This window comes from Echeneis naucrates, chromosome 24 (assembly GCF_900963305.1).
Source record: "Echeneis naucrates chromosome 24, fEcheNa1.1, whole genome shotgun sequence".
Taxonomy (NCBI): domain Eukaryota; kingdom Metazoa; phylum Chordata; class Actinopteri; order Carangiformes; family Echeneidae; genus Echeneis; species Echeneis naucrates.
This window is the reverse complement of record NC_042534.1, coordinates 19,418,064-19,437,225: the sequence shown is the minus strand read 5'-3', so window position 1 is coordinate 19,437,225 and position 19,162 is coordinate 19,418,064. Positions and strand designations below refer to the sequence as shown.

Sequence of the window (19,162 nt, the reverse complement as noted above, 5' to 3'; positions counted from 1 at the left end):
AGATTCTATTCTCATTATCCTATTGTCCTGGTTCTAGAAAAGTCAAACCTGATGCCCTCTCCCAGAAATCCACAGCACAGACCACTTCAAAGCCATTTTCATGGATCATAACGGCCGTTACCTGGTAGATTAAGTCCTGTGTCCGCCAGGCCCAACTACATCAGGCTGACCCAGGTAATGGTCCGCTTAACACTCTATTCGTCCCTGATGCCATCTGATCTGAGGTTCTCCAGTGGGGGCATTCAACTAGAGTCACCTGTCATCCGGAAATTAATCAGACACTCAACTTCCTTCGTCTGCGTTTCTGGTGGCCTCTTGTTGATCAATGTAAACTGCAACACAGTGGCACTCAGCTGGGGGCTTGTGAGTGTCCCCATACCTGCCTCACACACCTCACGTCTTGGGCAACTCCAGAAAAAAAAAAAAAAAAAAGAGTCCAACACCTATCGACCACTTACATGGATGTAAGCCCCACCAGATCCAACTGGTAGTGCTCCAGCTCCTTACCCTACAGCGAAGTGACATTTCGCGTCCCCAGAGCCAGTCTATGCCATCTGGGTCTGATTCATCGGGACCTTCATTGTCACCCATTTGGCAGCACACCCGACCCCATCTGTCTCTCCTGCAGGTGGCAGGCCCACAGGGTGGAAGAACAAAGTCCACATGGCTTCTCCAGGCTTGGCCCAGCTGTCCTATTACTATACTATGACTATACCCTACTATTGTCCTAGTAGGCCACTCTGCTCTCTAGATGAAGGTTTACTTGTGGTTCCTAGGGTCTCCAAGAGTACATCTGCAGGCAGATCTTTCAGTGATCAGGCTCCTCTTGTATTGAACCAACTTCCAGTATCGGTCCGGGGTCGGACTCTTTAGCAATTTTCAAGACGAGGCTTCAAATCTAATTTATTTGTATAGAGCCAAATCATAACAAAGTTACATCAAGACACTTTACATATAGAGCAGGTCTAGACCAAATTCTTTATAAAATTATTTATTTTATTTGTATAAAATTATTATTAAGAGACCCAACAGATCCCCCCGATGAGCAAGCACTTGGCGACAGTGGCAAGGAAAAACTTCCTTTAAGAGGTAGAAACCTCAGCCAGAACCAGGCTCGGGGGGGCAGCCATCTGCCTCAACCGGTTGGGTTGAGAGTGGGAGAGAGAGACAGAGAGTGTGAGAGGCATGGGGGTTTTAGTGAAGGGTGAGAATGAAAGTAGGAGAGGGGGACATCCAACACAGGTGCAGGCAGGAACATGACTTTATTTTTTTAACTATAAGCTCTGTCATACAAAAAGCTTAAAACTTTTCTGTATGACAGAGCTTATAGTTAAAAAGTCAAAGTTCACTTACTCTGTAGCTATGCTGCCATAGGCCTCGGCGGCTGGGGGAAGCACAGAGCATCTCTCTCTCTGTCTTGCATTCGCCAACATGCCATTAACCATGTTTCCCCAAAGTTCCTGTTTCTCCTAGTTCTATCCATGTGTCACTATTTACTAACCATATTTCCCGAAGTCTCTGTCTCTCCCAGTTCCTCTCCTCTCCCTCCCTGTCCTCATCCCGTAGGTGGTGAATCATCACTACCCAATGTTCCTGCAATGCCTGCTGCTCCTGTATTAATTTGAACTTCATACAGTATCATATGTTTCTGCTTGCACCTATGTTGAAAATCCCCTCCCCCTACCCAACTTGCCCCCCGGTGTCTCTCTCTCTGGTGAAATTGATTCAATATCAGGTTCATAGATTGAGGTTCACAAAGGCAATGCAGTGAACATTTTTGCATTTTTGAGTTTCTAAGTCTTCCTTGGTTACACATGTTTTTTCTTTATGGAAGACCACCAATGTCAGGGATTGAATTTTGTTTTCACATCCTGTTTTATTTTGAAAATCTTGTTCTTGTTCTGTTTCCCTCGTGTTGAGTGCCTTCCCTGCCCTAATGTGATTCACCTGTGTCTTGTCTAGTCACTGTATTTAAGTCCTGTTTTCTGTTTAGTCCATGTCAGATCAATGTCCCTTGATCACGTTGTCACTCTGTGTCTCTTGATCCTAAGTTTGCTGTTCCTCTGTATGTTCGTGGTCCCTCGGTGTCTCGTTTGGTCTGCCTGGTTTCCTGACTCCTACCTGTCTCTCTGCCTGTGTCTCTGCTTGTGTCGTTGCTTTTGTCTCTGCTTGTCTACCTGTCGTCCCTTCATCTCAGTTGTTTTGTAGTTTTTGGTTTTGTTCTTCACCGTGCCTCTGTTATTTTGTAATTTTTGGGTTTTTTTGTTCATTAAAAGTATTTATTTTCACCGCAACCTGGTTCTCGCGGCTCCTGCTTTTGGGTCCTCATTCCCGCATCACCACCACACAACTGTGACAACCAGGATTGGTGGTGTTCATCTCTGCCAATCCATTGCACTGGTTGAAGGTTGCCGATTTAATAGGAACCCCTTGGTCAGTGGTAGAAACAGTTACCTAGGGTTTGCACAACTGGTCAGATTCCCATCCGAACAGAGTGTCTGCTCCCACCACCAGGGGGAATAGCAGTTGCATGGCATTTAAGTGGCGATTCATTGATAGTGATCTGGTTGCTCCAAATCTGGAAAAAACAACCAGAATGCTGTTTGTAGATCAAAGCCGTCAAAGCCGTCTAGCCACATCTGAAAGGAGTAAAGCACCAGTAGTATGTGGCAACAGCTAGCTACAGCGGGGCCAGGTTTAAATTGTCTTAAAGTAAAAAATAAATAAACAACCCACCCTAACCCACCCCCCCTGCAAAAAAAATAAAATAAGAAATATATATATATATATATATATATATATATATATATATAAATAAAGAGGTTTTAAAAAGCATTAAATTTTACTCTTAAAATGGTACAAGATGGTGTCTCCTTCACAACAACATTTCACACTTTATGGCTCAGTAGGAGAATCCAGCCCATAGCCCATCAGTCTGTATTACTACAGTGTATCTTTGGTAGCCAGTGATCTTACCAGAACATTGGCTACCAAATTACATTTGTGAGAAACAGTGTATCAACACATAGGCTCTAAATGCTTTTAGTAATTTTAACATGTTACAACCCTTTAACCCAGATAAATTATCCATGTTTTAACTGATCATGAGGACATTTAGAGAAAACACAAGAAACTTGTGCAACAAAAAAATGGACCAGACTCAGTGATTACCTTCCTAGCAACAAACTTTTGCCCTGCTCTATGTGCCCTACAGATAATATCCAACTAGGCCAGTGAGTGGTGATAACTATCATGTCCTTGGGGTCATCAGGTGGGAACCTCCTTTCATCTGTGTTTCATCTAGTTAGGCCCACAACATCTCCAGGAGGCTAGACCCTGAACGCTGGCGTCCCAGAGTCACCCCTAATGCCAGCCATCACCACCCCTCACACAAAAACAACTAACTCAAACAGCACGACTGTCAACTACTCTAACCTCTCACCAACTGCACCAGTGAAAGCGGGGTGGGGATACAGACCCTGGTTTGGGTAGGGGAGAGAAATAGAAGAGGTGGAGATAAAAGTAGGGATGGGATACAGACCCTGGTTCGGGTAGGGGGCATGAAAGTATAGAGGTTGCAGGGGGTGGAGGCAATACAAGCTACACTAGCAGATTCAGAAACTAAACTCACCTGAGCAGTCCTATACTCAAACAAAACCAACACACCAACCCAGGCCAACTCACCTGGACTAACCACATGGTGTCAAAGAGGCTAAAACAGGTCACACCCTCCACTTAAATACACTTCCCCTTCCTGGATTTCTTCCTCTGCTTCTCCCTAGAGTCTGTCTATCTTAAGAGCTCCCCTGCTGGGCCCCAAGCTACTATTACTTCTTCTAACCCAAATCCACTGACTGGATCTTACTGCCTCATCTGACATTTCCTTCACTATTTTCCTCACCCTCTGTCCCCTTCCTCCTAACTCCTTCAACAAAGCAACGGCAGATCTTGCTACAAACCCTCTACATCCTACTTCCACTGGACAAGTCCTAACCTTCCATCCTCACTGCTCAGCATCCTTACCTAGATCTGCATACCTGAGCTTTTTCCTTTCATATGCTTCTTCAACTGAATCCTCCCACGGCACAGTCAGCTCTATGAAATATACTTTCTTTCTACTCCTAGACCACAAAATTATATCAGGCCTTAGCTTTGTACAGGCTATTTCCTGGGGAACAACAAGCTTTCCTCCTAAATCTACCTGCATCTCGCAGTCACTCGCATCCTCTAAGCTGCTTTGCTTCCTTATTATCTTATTAACTTTCCCTCCTTCTTGAACAAACTTTATTGCAACTCTCTTTGTCTTAGACCTTCCTAAATTTGCCTGCCTCCGTATATCTTCAATGCCTGCAGCTAAGCTTTTGAAAACCTGCTATGTCGCCACGTATATCGGCCTTGTACCACCTACCTAGGCTCTTTACTGGTTTTTCCCTAATTATTGGAATTTCCTCTTCACCTATTACAAACTTTCGATCACTTAATCTTCCTCTACTTATTGAGATATTTCTAGACTTACTAGACTTGATTCTCATACTAGCCCACTTTTTATTTTTTATGTTAAGTTATGTTAAGTTTTTATTAAGTCTCTCAAGTATTCTTTTCATACATGGCACTGTTGTAGTTATCAACGTCATAAATCAAATCAAATCAAACCAGATTTATTTGTATAGCACCAAATCATAACAGAGTTGCATCAAGGCACTTTACATATAGAGCAGGTCTAGACCAAACTCTTTATAAAATTATTTAAAGAGACCCAACAGATCCCCCGATGAGCAAGCACTTAGTGACAGTGGAAAGGAAAAACTTCCTTTAAGAGGCAGAAACCTTGAGCAGAACCAGGCTCAGGGGGGGCGGCCATCTGCCTCGACCGGTTGGGTTGAGAGTGGGAGAGAGAGAGAGTGAGATAGGCATTGGAGGGGGGTGTAGGCAGGAACATGTTGCTGCATGAAGTTCATGGAGTTGAGCTGTAGTACAGAATTCATGAAATATGGGACCAGCAGTTGTTGCAGGAACATGGGATGGCGATGAGTCATCACCTGCCGGATGAGGACAGGGAGAGAGAGGAGAGGAACTGGGAGAGACAGAGACTTTGGCAGAACATGGTTAATAAATGCAGTATAAATGCTTAGAACTGGAGCCTGATAACTGAACGATCTGCCTCCAGATTTACTCTTGGAGACTCTAGGAACCACAAGTAAACCTCCATCTAAAGAGCGGAGTGGCCTGCTAGGACAGTAAGGAACTATGAGCTCTCTGAGATATGATGGAGCTTGGCCATTAAGAGCTTTATATGTTAACAGAAGGATTTTGAATTCTACTCTATATTTTACTTGCAGCCAATGAAGAGCAGCTAACATAGGAGAGATGTGATCTCTTTTCCTAGTTCCTGTTAATGTTTGTGCAGCAGCATTTTGAATCAACTGAAGGCCTTTCAGAGATTTGTTTGGACATCCAGATAGTAATGAGTTACAGTAGTCCAGCCTAGAAGTTACAAATGTATGGACTAGTTTTTCTGCATCATCCTGAGAAAGGATGTTTCTGATTTTCCTAATGTTTCTCAGGTGGAAGAAAACTGACCTACTTACTTGTTTTATGTGAGGGACAAAGGACATGTCCTGGTCAAAAATTACTCAAAGTTTTCTTACAGTGGAGCTGGAAGCCAAAGTGATGCCGTCCAGACTGATGAGATGATTAGATAGTATTTTTCTGAGGTGCTTAGGACTGAGTACAATAACTTCTGTTTTGTCAGAGTTGAGAAGTAAAAAATTTCCAGTCATCCAGACTTTTATGTCTTCAAGACATGCCTGCAGTCTGACTATCTGAGTGACTTCATTTGGCTTCATTGATAGGTACAGCTGAGTATCATCTGCATAGCAGTGGAAGTTGATGCTGTGTTTCCTGATAATGTTGCCTCAAGGAAGCAGATAAAGAGTAAAGAGGATTGGTCCAAGTACCAAACCCTGCAGGACTCAATGACTGACTACAGTACATGAGGGGGAGCTGTTGTTAACATGAACAAACTGATGTCTATCTGATAAGTAGGATTTGAACCACCTTAGTGCAGTTCCTTTAATTCCAATTTCATGTTCCAGTCTCTGTAGTAAAATATTATGATCTATGGTGTCGAATGCAGCACTGAGATCTAGAAGGAGAAGGATGGAGGCTGATCCATTGTCTGAAGCCATTAGAATGTCATTGGAGACCAGCGCTGTTTCTGTGCTATGATGGGCTCTAAATTCTGACTGAAACTGTTCAAACAAACTGTTCCCATCCAGATGATCGTGTAGTTGTTTTGCTACAGCTTTCTCAATGATTTTAGAAATAAATGGAAGGTTCGATATGGGTCTATAGTTTGCCAAAACATCTGGATCAAGATTAGGCTTTTTAAGCTGGGGTTTGATGACTGCGGTCTTAAGTGCCTGAGGTACATAACCCAGAAATAAAGTTGCACCACTCAGAACAACCAGCCATATATCATCCATGTATGCCCTAATTGGTGTAAGGTGCATCCCATCCTGCCGCCTCTCTCCACCTACAACCCACCTAGAAGCTCTAATAATTACCTCCATTGCCATTGTGAATGCTCATGGAGAAATTGTACACCCTGCCATAATACCTATTTCTAGCCTCTGCTAACCTGTTGTAAAGCCTGCTGTACTTTAACATAGTCTGATATCCTGGAAATATCTTCTTACTAAATTGACAACTGCTCCAGGAACTCTAAAATAATCAAACGCCTCCCAAATAAGGCTATGTGTCACTGACCCAAATGCATTTGCTAAGTCCAAAGATATAATGGATTTAGATATACTTGTATTGTGTACCAGCAGGACTGTGGTGACTCCCTACACTTGTCAATTTCTGTCCATTTCTCCAACATTTATATCAGTTTGTGAACTCTAACAATCTACAAGAATTTTTTTTAATGGTCACTCAGTTGCTGTGAGGATTTGAAAAAACCTTTCCTGCTGTTGTGCTTCTCTTGAGTCCTGCCTAAACTCATCACAATATTTAGTTCTGGGCTTAGTCCCACTGTACCAAGATACAAAGCAGTGACTTGCTTCCATAATAAGATAAACAGCCTAAGCTTGTTTACCGTATTTTCCGCACTATAAGGCGCACCGCATTATAAGGCGCTACAGTAGAGGCTGGGATTACGTTACATTACGTTACGTTATGCGTTAATGTCCATATTCACAATATGACCAACCTTGTTCAACTGTAAACACACAAAGAAACACGTAAAGCTCACTTTATCAGTTCATTCCTCATCTACCAATCCCTCGAATTCTTCTTCTTCAGTGTCCGAATTGAACAGCTGGGCGAATGCGGCATCCAACACGCCTGGCTCCGTCTCATCAAAGTCGTCATTAATCGAGTCAGTGTCGCTGTTGTTGTCTGGCAGTTCAGTGACAATTCCTGCCTTCCTGAAAGCTCGGACCACAGTTGAGACTCATATATCAGCCCAGGCATTTACGATCCACTGGCATATATATATATATATGGATCAATATCAATGTTGATCCATATATAAGGCGCACCGGATTATAAGGCGCATGGTCTTTTGAAAAAATTGAAGGCTCTTAGGTGCGCCTTATAGTGCGGGAAACACGGTAATTTGTATTCCAACAGTAATGTCACTACAGCTAAAGAGAGCTTGACCACTGGAGATGAACAAAAACATATATTTTCAACCGAAATTGAAATTCAGAGCTAATGGCTAACATATGACTTACAAAACAACAATAGTGACATTCACTGTCCCTGCCTTGATTGAAAGTAGAGATATAGACCTATCTCAGCCTCAACAAATTAAGCTATGTTTTCTGTTAAATCTCATATTTATTAACTTAAATTGTGTGTTTAGTGGTCTTGTCAGAGCTGCGTTCAATGTGTTTTCTGTATACCCAATTCTTTCCCCTTCCAATTTATTTGGTCTGTGTGCCCCATGTCCTCTGCAAGTTACTCTCTTTTTTGTTTTCTTCTTGTAAGCGGTCCAGTATTCTTTCTTCGTGTCAGCCACTTTGCATTATAATCAGTTTTTTCCTGTGAGTCTAAGTAAGCTCTTTGTATTTTACATCCCGTGTACCTGCTTTGGTACTCCTTTTTTCTCCTCTTCCTCTCCAGGGTATGGTAACATTGCTCCAAGCACTGAGGGAGGGAAAATTTTCTGCATTCTATATGCAATATTCGGCATCCCACTGTTTGGATTCCTCCTGGCAGGCGTCGGGGATCAGCTAGGGACCATATTTGTTAAAAGCATTGCCAAGGTGGAAAAGATGTTCCGGGTGAGTCACACTTTATATGTCCTATTATTTATAATTTAGTTTTGTGAAAAATTATATTGTAATATTTATGCACTGATGTGGTAATATGGTTTATTGGTTTAAAAAAGGACAATATGCTACCTGTAATAGTGGTAATGAACTATGTGAGATACATTGAGCACCCTGTTCAAATGTCTAAAAGCTTTCTAGGTCCAGTTCTAACTGACAAGCAGAAACAAAATAATAATAATAATCATAATAATAATAACATTAAATGAATAAATAAATGGATCTTACATCTGTCTGTACACAAGATGTGCCTCTTCATTGGATATAAGAAGTCTCTGAAAAATAAACTTCAAGCCTTAAAAATTCATCGGGTCACTTTCTGAAGCTGTAGGTCAGCTTTGCAGCAAATGCATCTTTACTTAATGAACTTTTGTTGTGAGGTCCGGAAAGTGGGGGTGGAGATTCTCATCTCCCAAACACCTCAGGCTTCAAAGAGACTGTTGCTTCCAACAGAGATTTCCCAGATCTCTGCTAAGTGCCATCCCGGACTCTTGTCTCACTCTGGCATCGAAAGACACTGATTTCCCAAACAAGCAAAACCTGCCTAACCCCCCCAGAGAGGTACTCTTCTCTGACCCTTCACTCGGGTTGGTTTGATGACATAATCAGGCGATAATTGCCCCTCTGGAATGCATCCAGGCCAACAAGGATTGATATAAGAAAGTGGATATTCCGATCAAATAAGAGACTGCAAACATGCCGAACTCGAGAAGAGAACTTAACAGCAGTTCGAACCATTTTTCCACAAAATAATTTGCAGAGATGTAATTTACACCGGACAATGAACTATTCCAAATATGTAACAACACTTGAATGACGAACCACCGGAATCGATGGCATTTTGCCTGAGCACTGTAATCTGTGTGCTTGGTTTTTGCTTATAACTGTTCTGTAAAAAGAAAAAGAAACTTCATACACAGTCCATAGTCATACATTTCAGATTTTCCACAGCCAGTCAAGACATGCATAAAAATGTTCTTTTCTTCGTTCATTTGGTTGTGTGATGTTGTGATTACTAATATCCATTTAATTGTGTTTTGCAGTGAAGTAACCACAACAAGCAGATAAAACTGTTCTTATCACAACGACACATTTCCCTTTGTTTGAGATATAATTTTAAACTTGGGTGAATGGAAGGCGTAGCTTCAAATCCAAAAACCGCTCTTGTGCAAAAACATATGTGCCGGGAAGCTAGAGGGAGAAATTTGATTGGGCCAAATTTGCACCAACAAGCAGGCCGTGCCCGTGGGTTGGCCCCCAATAAATAGTCAATAAAAATTTTATCATGGGCAGAAGTTTGGAAAAAGGTTGGAGAGAGAAGCTTTGGGGAAGCTCTGAAGAGGAGAGCTTCCCCAGGAGACCTGACGGAGTAACAAAAAAAAAAAAAGAAAAAAGAAAAACCAAGGAATCAGAATTTAACCGCTAAACTACAACGGTTAAGTTCCAACTTGAAGCCAAGGCTGCTTGTGACCGGAACAAGTTTGGCTGCACTGCACTCAGTCTCCAGCGTCTCCAGTTGCCGCTTGTGCTGCATGCAGCTCCAATCTGTTTTCATTAGGAAAGAGAAAAATAATTCAGACACTAACTTAATAACGAAGCCAATTGCAGAAAAGACAACATTGCCCCCGAAGAGGGACGAGCCAAACCAATAGCCACTTCAGACAAGGACCAGTCTAGTTTGTGAGGCCACGACGAAGGACCTCAACGTGGCCGCTCTCGTCGGACATCCCCTCTGCCCTTTTCATGGCCAGGTGAATTGCCAACCCAAAGTAAGGCTGCACTTATTTGCTGTCCCAGCTGGTTGTTCTGAGTGGTGCGAGACATGGCTATTAATGTTTTAATGTATTAATGTAGCTTCAAACCCTCTCCTTCCTCAGAAAAATCCTTGTATTTGACAAACAACCTTCCATTCATTCGCCCAAGTTCTCATCAGGAATTGTCAGAGTGAACAGTTCATGACGAGTTGAAATAACTGTACAATAAGAAACTATTGTACAATTGGGTGATTAAAACTGTCTAAAACTAAAACTAACCCTGCGCTGTGCCAAGGTTTGATATCACGTCTGTGGGATAGGACCAGTTTGCGAAGTTCCAATGGTTTCTTGGCCCCACTTGAGAAGTTTGATTGGGCTTGATCAACCTTATCAGATTATTTGTGACAAACGGTGTGATTAAGACACTGTCGACTTTTGTCTTGTGCTTTTGACAATAGCTGAGAGCATGAACGGAATGCTACAGGACAAGTGGTGTTTAATAGATTTTTCTCTGTCTCTCCCAAGAGGATACAGAGCAAAATAGCTGAAAATTTAGGAAGTTATTCCGTATATTGTTCGCACACAGCCCGTGCAGACTGAGCGGTTTGTACATGGCAGATCTGCGTTTCGCTTAGGCTGCATAGGCTTTGCGCAAAATAAAGTTTATAGAGCCAGGAAAGTGTTTGACTTTGAGCTGCTGTGTACCCGTAAAATAGCGTCCACACAGCAACATAGCTTCCTGTCGCTGTTGGTGGGATTACAAATTAAGAGCTGCACTGGAAGCACCTTTGAGCTGAGTTTTAGAATTCTGCTGGCACGAATTTTGCTGCTCCCAGGGGGTTAGGGTTAGGGGCCATTCGGGAGGGGGAGCTGAACCGCCCCTTTTTGTGGCATCACGCTACCCCGTGCTAGAGGGCAGAGAAATCACCTTTACTTTCTATAGCACACCCTGTTGGTTGATTTATTTAACCTCCTTTAGCTGTCTGACTATGTCCATGCTCAACTCGCCAGCCTGCTGATGACGATATGCTTTGCGACATCACTCCAGCCGTAGATATCCTGGCTATGGGTCGAATTTCCCAGATACCATCTTAGTATCTTGGCTTATTGTGTGCCTCAGCCGCCAAACTACAAGGGCTAAGTTCCAACTTGAAGCCAAGACTGCTTGTGACCGGAACAGGTTTGGCTGCACTGCACTCAGCCTCCAGTGTCTCCAGTTGCAGTGGTAACCAGGGCCGCTTGTGCTGCATGCGGCTCCAAACTGTTTTCACCAGGAAAGAGAAGACTAATTTGGACATTAACTTAATAACCAATCCAATCGCACAAAAGACAACATTGTTGCTGAAGAGGAACGAGCCAAACCAATAGCCACTTCAGATAAGGATCAGTCTAGCTTGGGAAACCACGACGAATGACCTTGACGTGGCCGCTCTTGTCTGACATCCCCTCTGCCTTTTTTGTGATCAGGTGAATCGCCAACCCAAAGTAAGGTTGCCCTTATCTGCTCTCCCAGCTGGTTGTTCTGAGTGGTGTGAGACATGGCTATTAAACAATATTGACCCAAATTTTAGCTTCAAAACTTCTCCTTCCTCAGAAAAATCCTTGTATTTGACAAACAACCTTCCATTCATTTACCCAAGTTCTCAAGTTAGTCACCAGCTGCTTGATTATAATTGTCATATCATGTCATTCCATTCACATGTCTGAGCTTCCCTGTTTCATTTAGTTTATACTTTGATCTGCATCTGTATAATGAGCACATGTTTTCATTTATCAGTTATTAATTAATAAAAACACCCCCAAAAACTTAAGCCATTGTTACACCCCTTCCTTCAGTAGTTTTTTTTAAGTTAATCCACAGTAAATAACATCCCTTCCAGATTGAGACTTGATAAGAGGCAATAATATATACAATCTTTGGCACAACACATTCCATTAGACAGACTGAAAGAGCATGTCTGAAAGAAAACAAACAAAATATGAAAATCATATTTCATGTGTATATGTCTAGGAGCACTGGCTAAGACACTTCCACAATGGAAGCATGACTGTTTATCGCTAAGCTGAGTGGTTCAGAGATCTGGGCAAAATGGAAATTTCAGATGGAAAAATTTGTGAAAGCGAAAGGACTTGAGGGATTGGTAATGTAAACGTATAACCTTCCAGCAAATGCTTATGCTGATGCACCACAGCAAATTTTGAAGAGGAGAAACTTAACTGAGCATTTAAAATGAATTAAGGAGCTGACTGATCTGAAGAGTGTTGGGATCACTTCACATGTGCTCTGAAAAGAACAATAGAGAGGTCTACACGTCCCTCCTAAAGCCTGGGCCCAAGTTGTCTGCCTGTTTGAAAACGGCGCCATGACCCCAATGATCTAGGTGTGAATCTGAGTTTGAACAGGAACTGACCACGGACATTGGCGACCTCAGCAGGGGTCCCCGGTGACATCACGCAGGTAATAAAGACGCATCGCGACCCTCCGCTGATGCTTTTTCCCAGTGCACCAGTTGCAGTAGAAAGCTGTCCCAGCTGTCTTCTTGCCAAAGGGAGCAGCCTCAAACGTTTGAATCCTACCACCACAAAACCTACGTCACAGTCTTCAACTGCGCAGCGCAGACTGCTGTGTTGTTGTTTTTTTCTCCTCGAACCCAGCGCGGACCACCTCGCAATCAGCTGATCTCACATGTTGCGAAGACCAGCACGCCAACTTTGGTTGCACAACAAAACTAAGAGGTTTACGTCTGGGCAGAGACAATTAGAATCCCAGATAGCACCTGACTCCAAGGCAGATCCGCCCTCACGTCAGCAGATCCGCCTTACCGTCTCACTCGTTTCGATGCACACAGGAAGCGTATGTGACTAATTTTACAGTTCAAAACTTAAACCATCACTATCACAGACAACTGTCAGCACACAGTAGAGTTGCGGCTTTTCTCTGCAGGGAAACAAACACCGTCAGAAGGCGGACTCAGCCTGGGCGGATCAGTATTACGTACGCACCTTTTCTCCGCCCATTGACGCCTGCTGAAGAAGCGAAACACTGTAAGTAGACTATACACTCAAAAAAATATGTAATATGTAATTTTGTCTTACTGGTAAAATAATACCGACCATAGATAAGGCCAATTGTTTCATTTTTGCTGTTTTTATTTCTGAAATTTGCAGTTACAGCAAGTCAGGCTAGCTAACGTACAGCACATTACTTCTTAAGTTAACTTCTTAAGTTACCAAACTTATTAAGTTAACTAGTTATCTAAAGATGACTTTAAAATTTTGGATGATATTTTTTCTTTCTGGGAGGTGGGGAGAAATTAGTTTCCTGCCTTCCTTAGGGATTTTAATCCAGTCCTGGGGCACCACATGAGAATAAATTCAGTACAGGTTTGGGGTGAGCTGTCATGTCAGAAGGAGTAAAATTTTGTCAATTATAACAACATAATTTGTTGTTAGTGTGGTAAAGATCAGTTTCAGACTGATTTTTACAGACTCTGATGATGGTATGAAGCAGTGTCTTGGCACAAGTGTTGCTGTCATTATAGAAGTCTATTCAGCACCCAAAATTGTCAAATTATAAGAGTTAAATACATTTGACATCATAAATTCCCTCCACAGTGGGTGCTGCGCTCTCTGTCATCTGGTTTAAACTTGTCATATTGAGAAAATACTTGTTTTTAACAGCTAAACGCACAAATTATAATCTACAAAACTGATTTGGCTATTTTCACAAATTCATATGTTGTTCATTATTGATTAGAATAAAAACAAAAATGACAGGATTCGGGACAACTACTTGTAATTCAGGACTTTCCCAAATTTGTCAGGACATCTGGTCACCCTGTTGTCAACCATTACCTGTTTGCATTTTGGCAAATTAAAGTAATTAAAATGATGAAAGAGCTAGCTAGCACATGTAATTGTGATGGTCTTAGACAGTGATATAACTGTTATAATAGATTATAATAGATTACACGAGAAATGACTAATGTTAAATAATTTGATTGCGGGCACTGGGGAGATGATCAATGCTGGGGGCATCAAAAAACATTGCAGGGTCTTAAAAAAAAACCTAAAAATTCTAAAATGATTTATTGCAACGTGCACATGAGACAAAGAGAGCTCAGGAGAGAAATTCATGTTAATATGCACAGATCTATAGATCTAAAAAAGTAAAAAAATAAAAATAAAAAAAAAGTAAATAAATAAAATATTTGTAAATATTATAGTATTATATTATAGTAAATATTATAGTACCGTATTTTTTGCACTATAAGGCACACTTAAAATCCTTAAATTTTCTCAAAAATCGGCAGTGTGCTTTATAATCCGGTGTGCTTTCTGTATCAATTCTTGTTGTGCTTATTGACATCGAACCAATTTTATGTGGTACACTTCGCTCAAAAATCTGTCAAAATGTGTAAGTGCGACTTTGGGAAGCGACAAAGCTGCTCCGCCTGATGGATTGTCGGAACATTCCCAGCTGACACAGGGACGCTGTATTAACGTTGGTCCTTGGTTGGTAGTGCTGGCAAGCAACCATCATCCAGCATTTAGTCAATGTTACTTTACTATAATTAGACGTCAAGCCAACGTAAACGTAACGTAAACCCAATTTTCAAATCCATATCATAATCCAATTATAATCAAATGTTGGGATACAACATTGTTCCAACGTCACACTAACTTCAGGTGTTTGCTATCACTGGCAACGATAAACCAATCATCAATATGTTTTATCATGCGCCTTATAACCCGGTGAGCTTTATGTATTAAAATAGACCTGTTCATTGATATGGCGGCGCCTAATAATGTGGTGTGCCTTATGGTCCGCAAAATACGGTATATTAAAAAAAAAAAAAATATATATATATATATATATATATATATATATATATATAAAGTGTAGATTGGTGGGTTGTAGGGGTGCAGTTATGTGGACTTTTTTGATTTAGGTAAAGTTATATAAACTACACACATTTCCAGTACACAAGTAACTTACACTAAGTTAAATTAACAAGTATCTAGCTATAGATTTAAATTCACTGTTCAGACATGAGATTTGCTGACTTGTATCAACAATGCAAATAAAGACACCTAAATGTCAGGCAGCAAAATTTAACTTCAAAAACCAATGGTTATATGCATCTTTTTAAAACATTACAACTGGTTTCTGTAATGGGAGTTCATAAAATTTTGTGTGATTTCAGATGCTGTAAAAAAGAGCCACATTGCCTGTGCTGCGACTGAAGAAGATATCATTAAACATGCAATTTGCTGGTTCAGCCTGACAGGGGAAACTCCCAGTACTGCAAATGAGGATAAAACCAGTTGCAAATTAAAAAACCAAAAAAAAAAAAACAATACAGTGTTCTTATGTAATCAATGTATGTGTAAAAATGACTCAAAACTCAAAACTGATTAATCTTGTCACAATGTTGCCATGTTGTTGTTGTAGTCATTTTTCATGTCTACCTATAATGATTATTTTCATCATTGATCAATCTGTTCATGATTTTCTCCTATAATTGAATGGTCCATAAAATGTCTGAGAAAAACTGATCAATATTTTTCACCATTTTCTGAGTCCAAGATGACTTCCTCAAATGTCTTGTTCTCTGCACAGCCCAAACACAAATAGCAATAAACTGTTCTAGATACATGGTTGCATTTCATTTTTCATTTTACAGTATGTTTTGAGCTCTTTTCTGATATGAGTCTCACTAGTAACTGATAGCTCTTTAACAGCCATAGCAAAGCTGTATATTATGCTGCTTCACAGGAAAATTTAACCAGAGACCCGTAGACTGGGTTTAAGGATATAGTCTTGTATATTTTCAAGTCTTGAACAGTCTTGACAAGTCTCTTGTGTTGGCCGTCATCGTGATCAGTGATTAAGCAATATCACTAGTTAAAGGACCAATACCTGATCAGTGAACTTTGTTCGCCGGCTCTGCTATTGTGTAGTGATATTGTAACACGTCTGTGATCTCTTTCTCCTCTTTTCTCCCCCTCACACACACCTCACACACTCTACATCAGGGGTCCCCAAACTTTTTTCAATGGGGGCCACATCTTTCCTTTCTGTGGTGGGGGGCCAGGGTCAGTCTATAACAGGAAACGATATGGGCCAAAGTGAAAGCCAATATTATTGTGGAGATTATAATGATCATTTGTTGCAGCTGCCCTTTGCTTGGCCTTGGCACCACCTGTTGGTTTGCAAAAAAAGTAATAAAAAGTCTTCACGTGTTTATTGAAGTACCACAGATACTCCTTTTATTTTATAAAAAAAAAAAAGAACAAGCTGGTGAGACACAGACACATTTTATTTTATATTGTTTTTTACATTAAAAACATGAACAAACCATTCTGTTCCAGTCGAATCCCCGCTTACGTGTTTTTGCTGCACTTGTAATCTCACGGTGTAATCTACCCTATAACCTGTGTGTGTGTGTGAGAGAGAGCGAGAGAGAGAGAGGACGGGTGGGTAGGTGGGGGTCTTTTTGTTTATACTCACACATTAGACTGTAGGCTACCTAGCCTACAGTCCTTTCCAATGGATCATTTTGTGATCAAGAAAAAAAGATTATAGACTTGTGCACTTAACCACTACAACAGACGCATCGTCCTCAAATAAAATAGCACGAGTTTTTTCCTGACGTTGCAATCATAGACTGGTTGTGATACGTTTGATGCAACATTGAATCCATTACTGGAATGAATGCACAGAAGGACGTGGCATGTATTTTTGTTTGCAATAAAAATATAATCCCCAAGAATGTGATGAGCCAGTCATTGCGGCTGCACTTTGTAGCCTGTTGTTATTTCACTATTAATTTGACTTCTTAAGTTATGATGGTGTGATCCAAAGCAATATTGCAAATGAATAGTTGTTTTAATTATGCATATGGAATAAATACACTTCTTGTCACATTTTGGATGTATTGTTTGGTTATTGGTATGGCGCATGGGCGCCGTCCGGTCCTGTCCAGTGCTGAATCTGTCACCTTTGCACGTAAAAAATGTCGCGATTGCCTTGTGGTTGTGCTGTGTATCATAGTTGCTTTTACTGAAAAAATGAGAACTCCTTATAACGTAACTGAAGTCACGAAAATGAATTATTTTCTTAGCATCCCCACGTATTGGTCAAGCTCGCCCTTAGCACCGGAAGAAAAAAAATCCAGGCTCTGTGCCTGTTAAAAAATAGGTCATGTTTAGAGGGATTATGTGGGATCGTTAAGTGGGCCTATTCAGTTGATTAGGTGGGCTGGATGTGGCCAGCGGGCCGTAGTTTGGGGACCCCTACTCTAAATTAATCTTGCCTTCATTGTGATTGCGTGATCTCAGATCTATTACCCTGTTACTGCAACTTCAGTAACTAGGCCCGAGGACCTCATCCTCTCTCTCTCTCTCTCTCTCTTTGTTCACACCATTCACATGCTGCAATTAGTCGCCATCTTGGCTCCAACGGGTGCGTAGTCGACACCACTCCATCGCCATCTTGGCCATTAAAGACGTCCCTCACATGACTCTGCGGCCATCTTTACTGCTCACACACTCACACACTCCTTCTCTCTCTTCCCCACGCACACCCACACATACACATTCAAGACCCATGGATAGATTGGTGTGATTGCTGTTGCTGTTGCTGTGCCATAGTGATTGTCATTGCTATCACTATTAGTGTTGCTGCGCATGATATTACCATTGTTACTGCTATAGCTATCACCACCGCTAAGACGATCGGCATTGCTAATCCACCTTTATTACATGCGTGTTACCTATTGTACTTAGTAGCTGATGTGTGTCATTTGATAATTCAACTATAACAGTCATTTATCCTGAGTGATGTTATTTTGAATAATTATTGCTATGAATAAATTCTGTTATAATTTAATCTGTCGTTGTTTGTGATTATTGTGGCTATAATTGTGACAATTGCTGTATTCATAACAGTCAGTGCTCGAATTCACTCCATTTTGTTAACCTTCTGAGACTGTATATTGATATTGCTAATTTTGGACATTGGTCCCTGCTAACAGGGTGGTTCCCCCGAAATTGACTACTTATAGTATACACTTAGATATCAATAATCATTTTCCATAATCATTGATATTAATCGCCAATCTCCAAATTGCCCCTACTAGTGCACAACAAGAGGAAGACCAGATAACATTCCTGGGTAGTTTGCCATCAAGTTATGCTACTGCCGCCACTATACTAGATAAAAAGATGGACAGTTTGACACTGCAGTTCATTCAGTAAGTATTAATAAATAAAAAAAAGGAAATGCATGCTAATCATAGTCATGGTGATGCTATATCAAGTGGTGCATCAGCCATGTCCACAAAAGTTAATGGAGATATGCAGCCTAATTCTAAGGCAGTGGGAGCAAACAGATCTAGCTCTTGGAGATGTTACAAGTGGGGAAAAGAAGGACATATAAATCGTGACTGTGCAAATATAAAAAAGAAAAATAAAACCCACAAGGCCAAAAACATGACATGTGTAGATGCTATGACTGCTCTGAGAGTTCCTTTCCTGAATTATATGCCACAACAGGCTGTTGTGTTGTTGGGAAATCTGGAATAGGTGAGTTACCACTGACAAAGCACTTCATGTCTTCTGTCATCAGATGTATTACATTGAAAGCATTTTCCAAATGTATGGAATGGATAATGCCCAATCCTTTGCAACCCCAGCTGATGCAAATGTGAAGTTGAAAAAGAATGATTGTGTCAGTAAGTCTGGGAACCCAAGTACCTACCAGTTAGGGTTAATCTTTGAAGAGAATTCTTCAATACTTGGTCAAAGTCTGGAACTTTCATTGGGTTCTTAGCTGCTGTAATTAGCAGGTCCGGTAAAGACCCAAAAGCATGCTGTTTGTGTAGTCAGTGTAGGCAGACCAAATCAAAATCGACTTTACCACAGGGGTGAGGCAAAGGCAGAGTACTGAATAGCAGCAGTGAGTTGCTACACAGAAATCAGTCTCCATGGTGGAAGAAAACGGAAAGGTAGAAAACCAGTAACATAAGATGTGTCCTTGAAGTGCTTGAACATGAGACATGCTAC

General features: G+C 41.1%; 1 protein-coding gene across 1 annotated transcript in view; it reads left to right on the top strand.

Annotated features, from left to right (window-relative positions):
- Window positions 1-19,162, top strand: part of LOC115038277 (potassium channel subfamily K member 10-like) — a 53,218-nt gene that overhangs the window by 14,246 nt on the left and 19,810 nt on the right. The window contains exon 4 of the mRNA XM_029497140.1: window positions 8,131-8,291. Coding sequence (XP_029353000.1) covers window positions 8,131-8,291 — 161 coding nt within the window. The remainder of the gene's footprint in view (window positions 1-8,130; window positions 8,292-19,162) is intronic.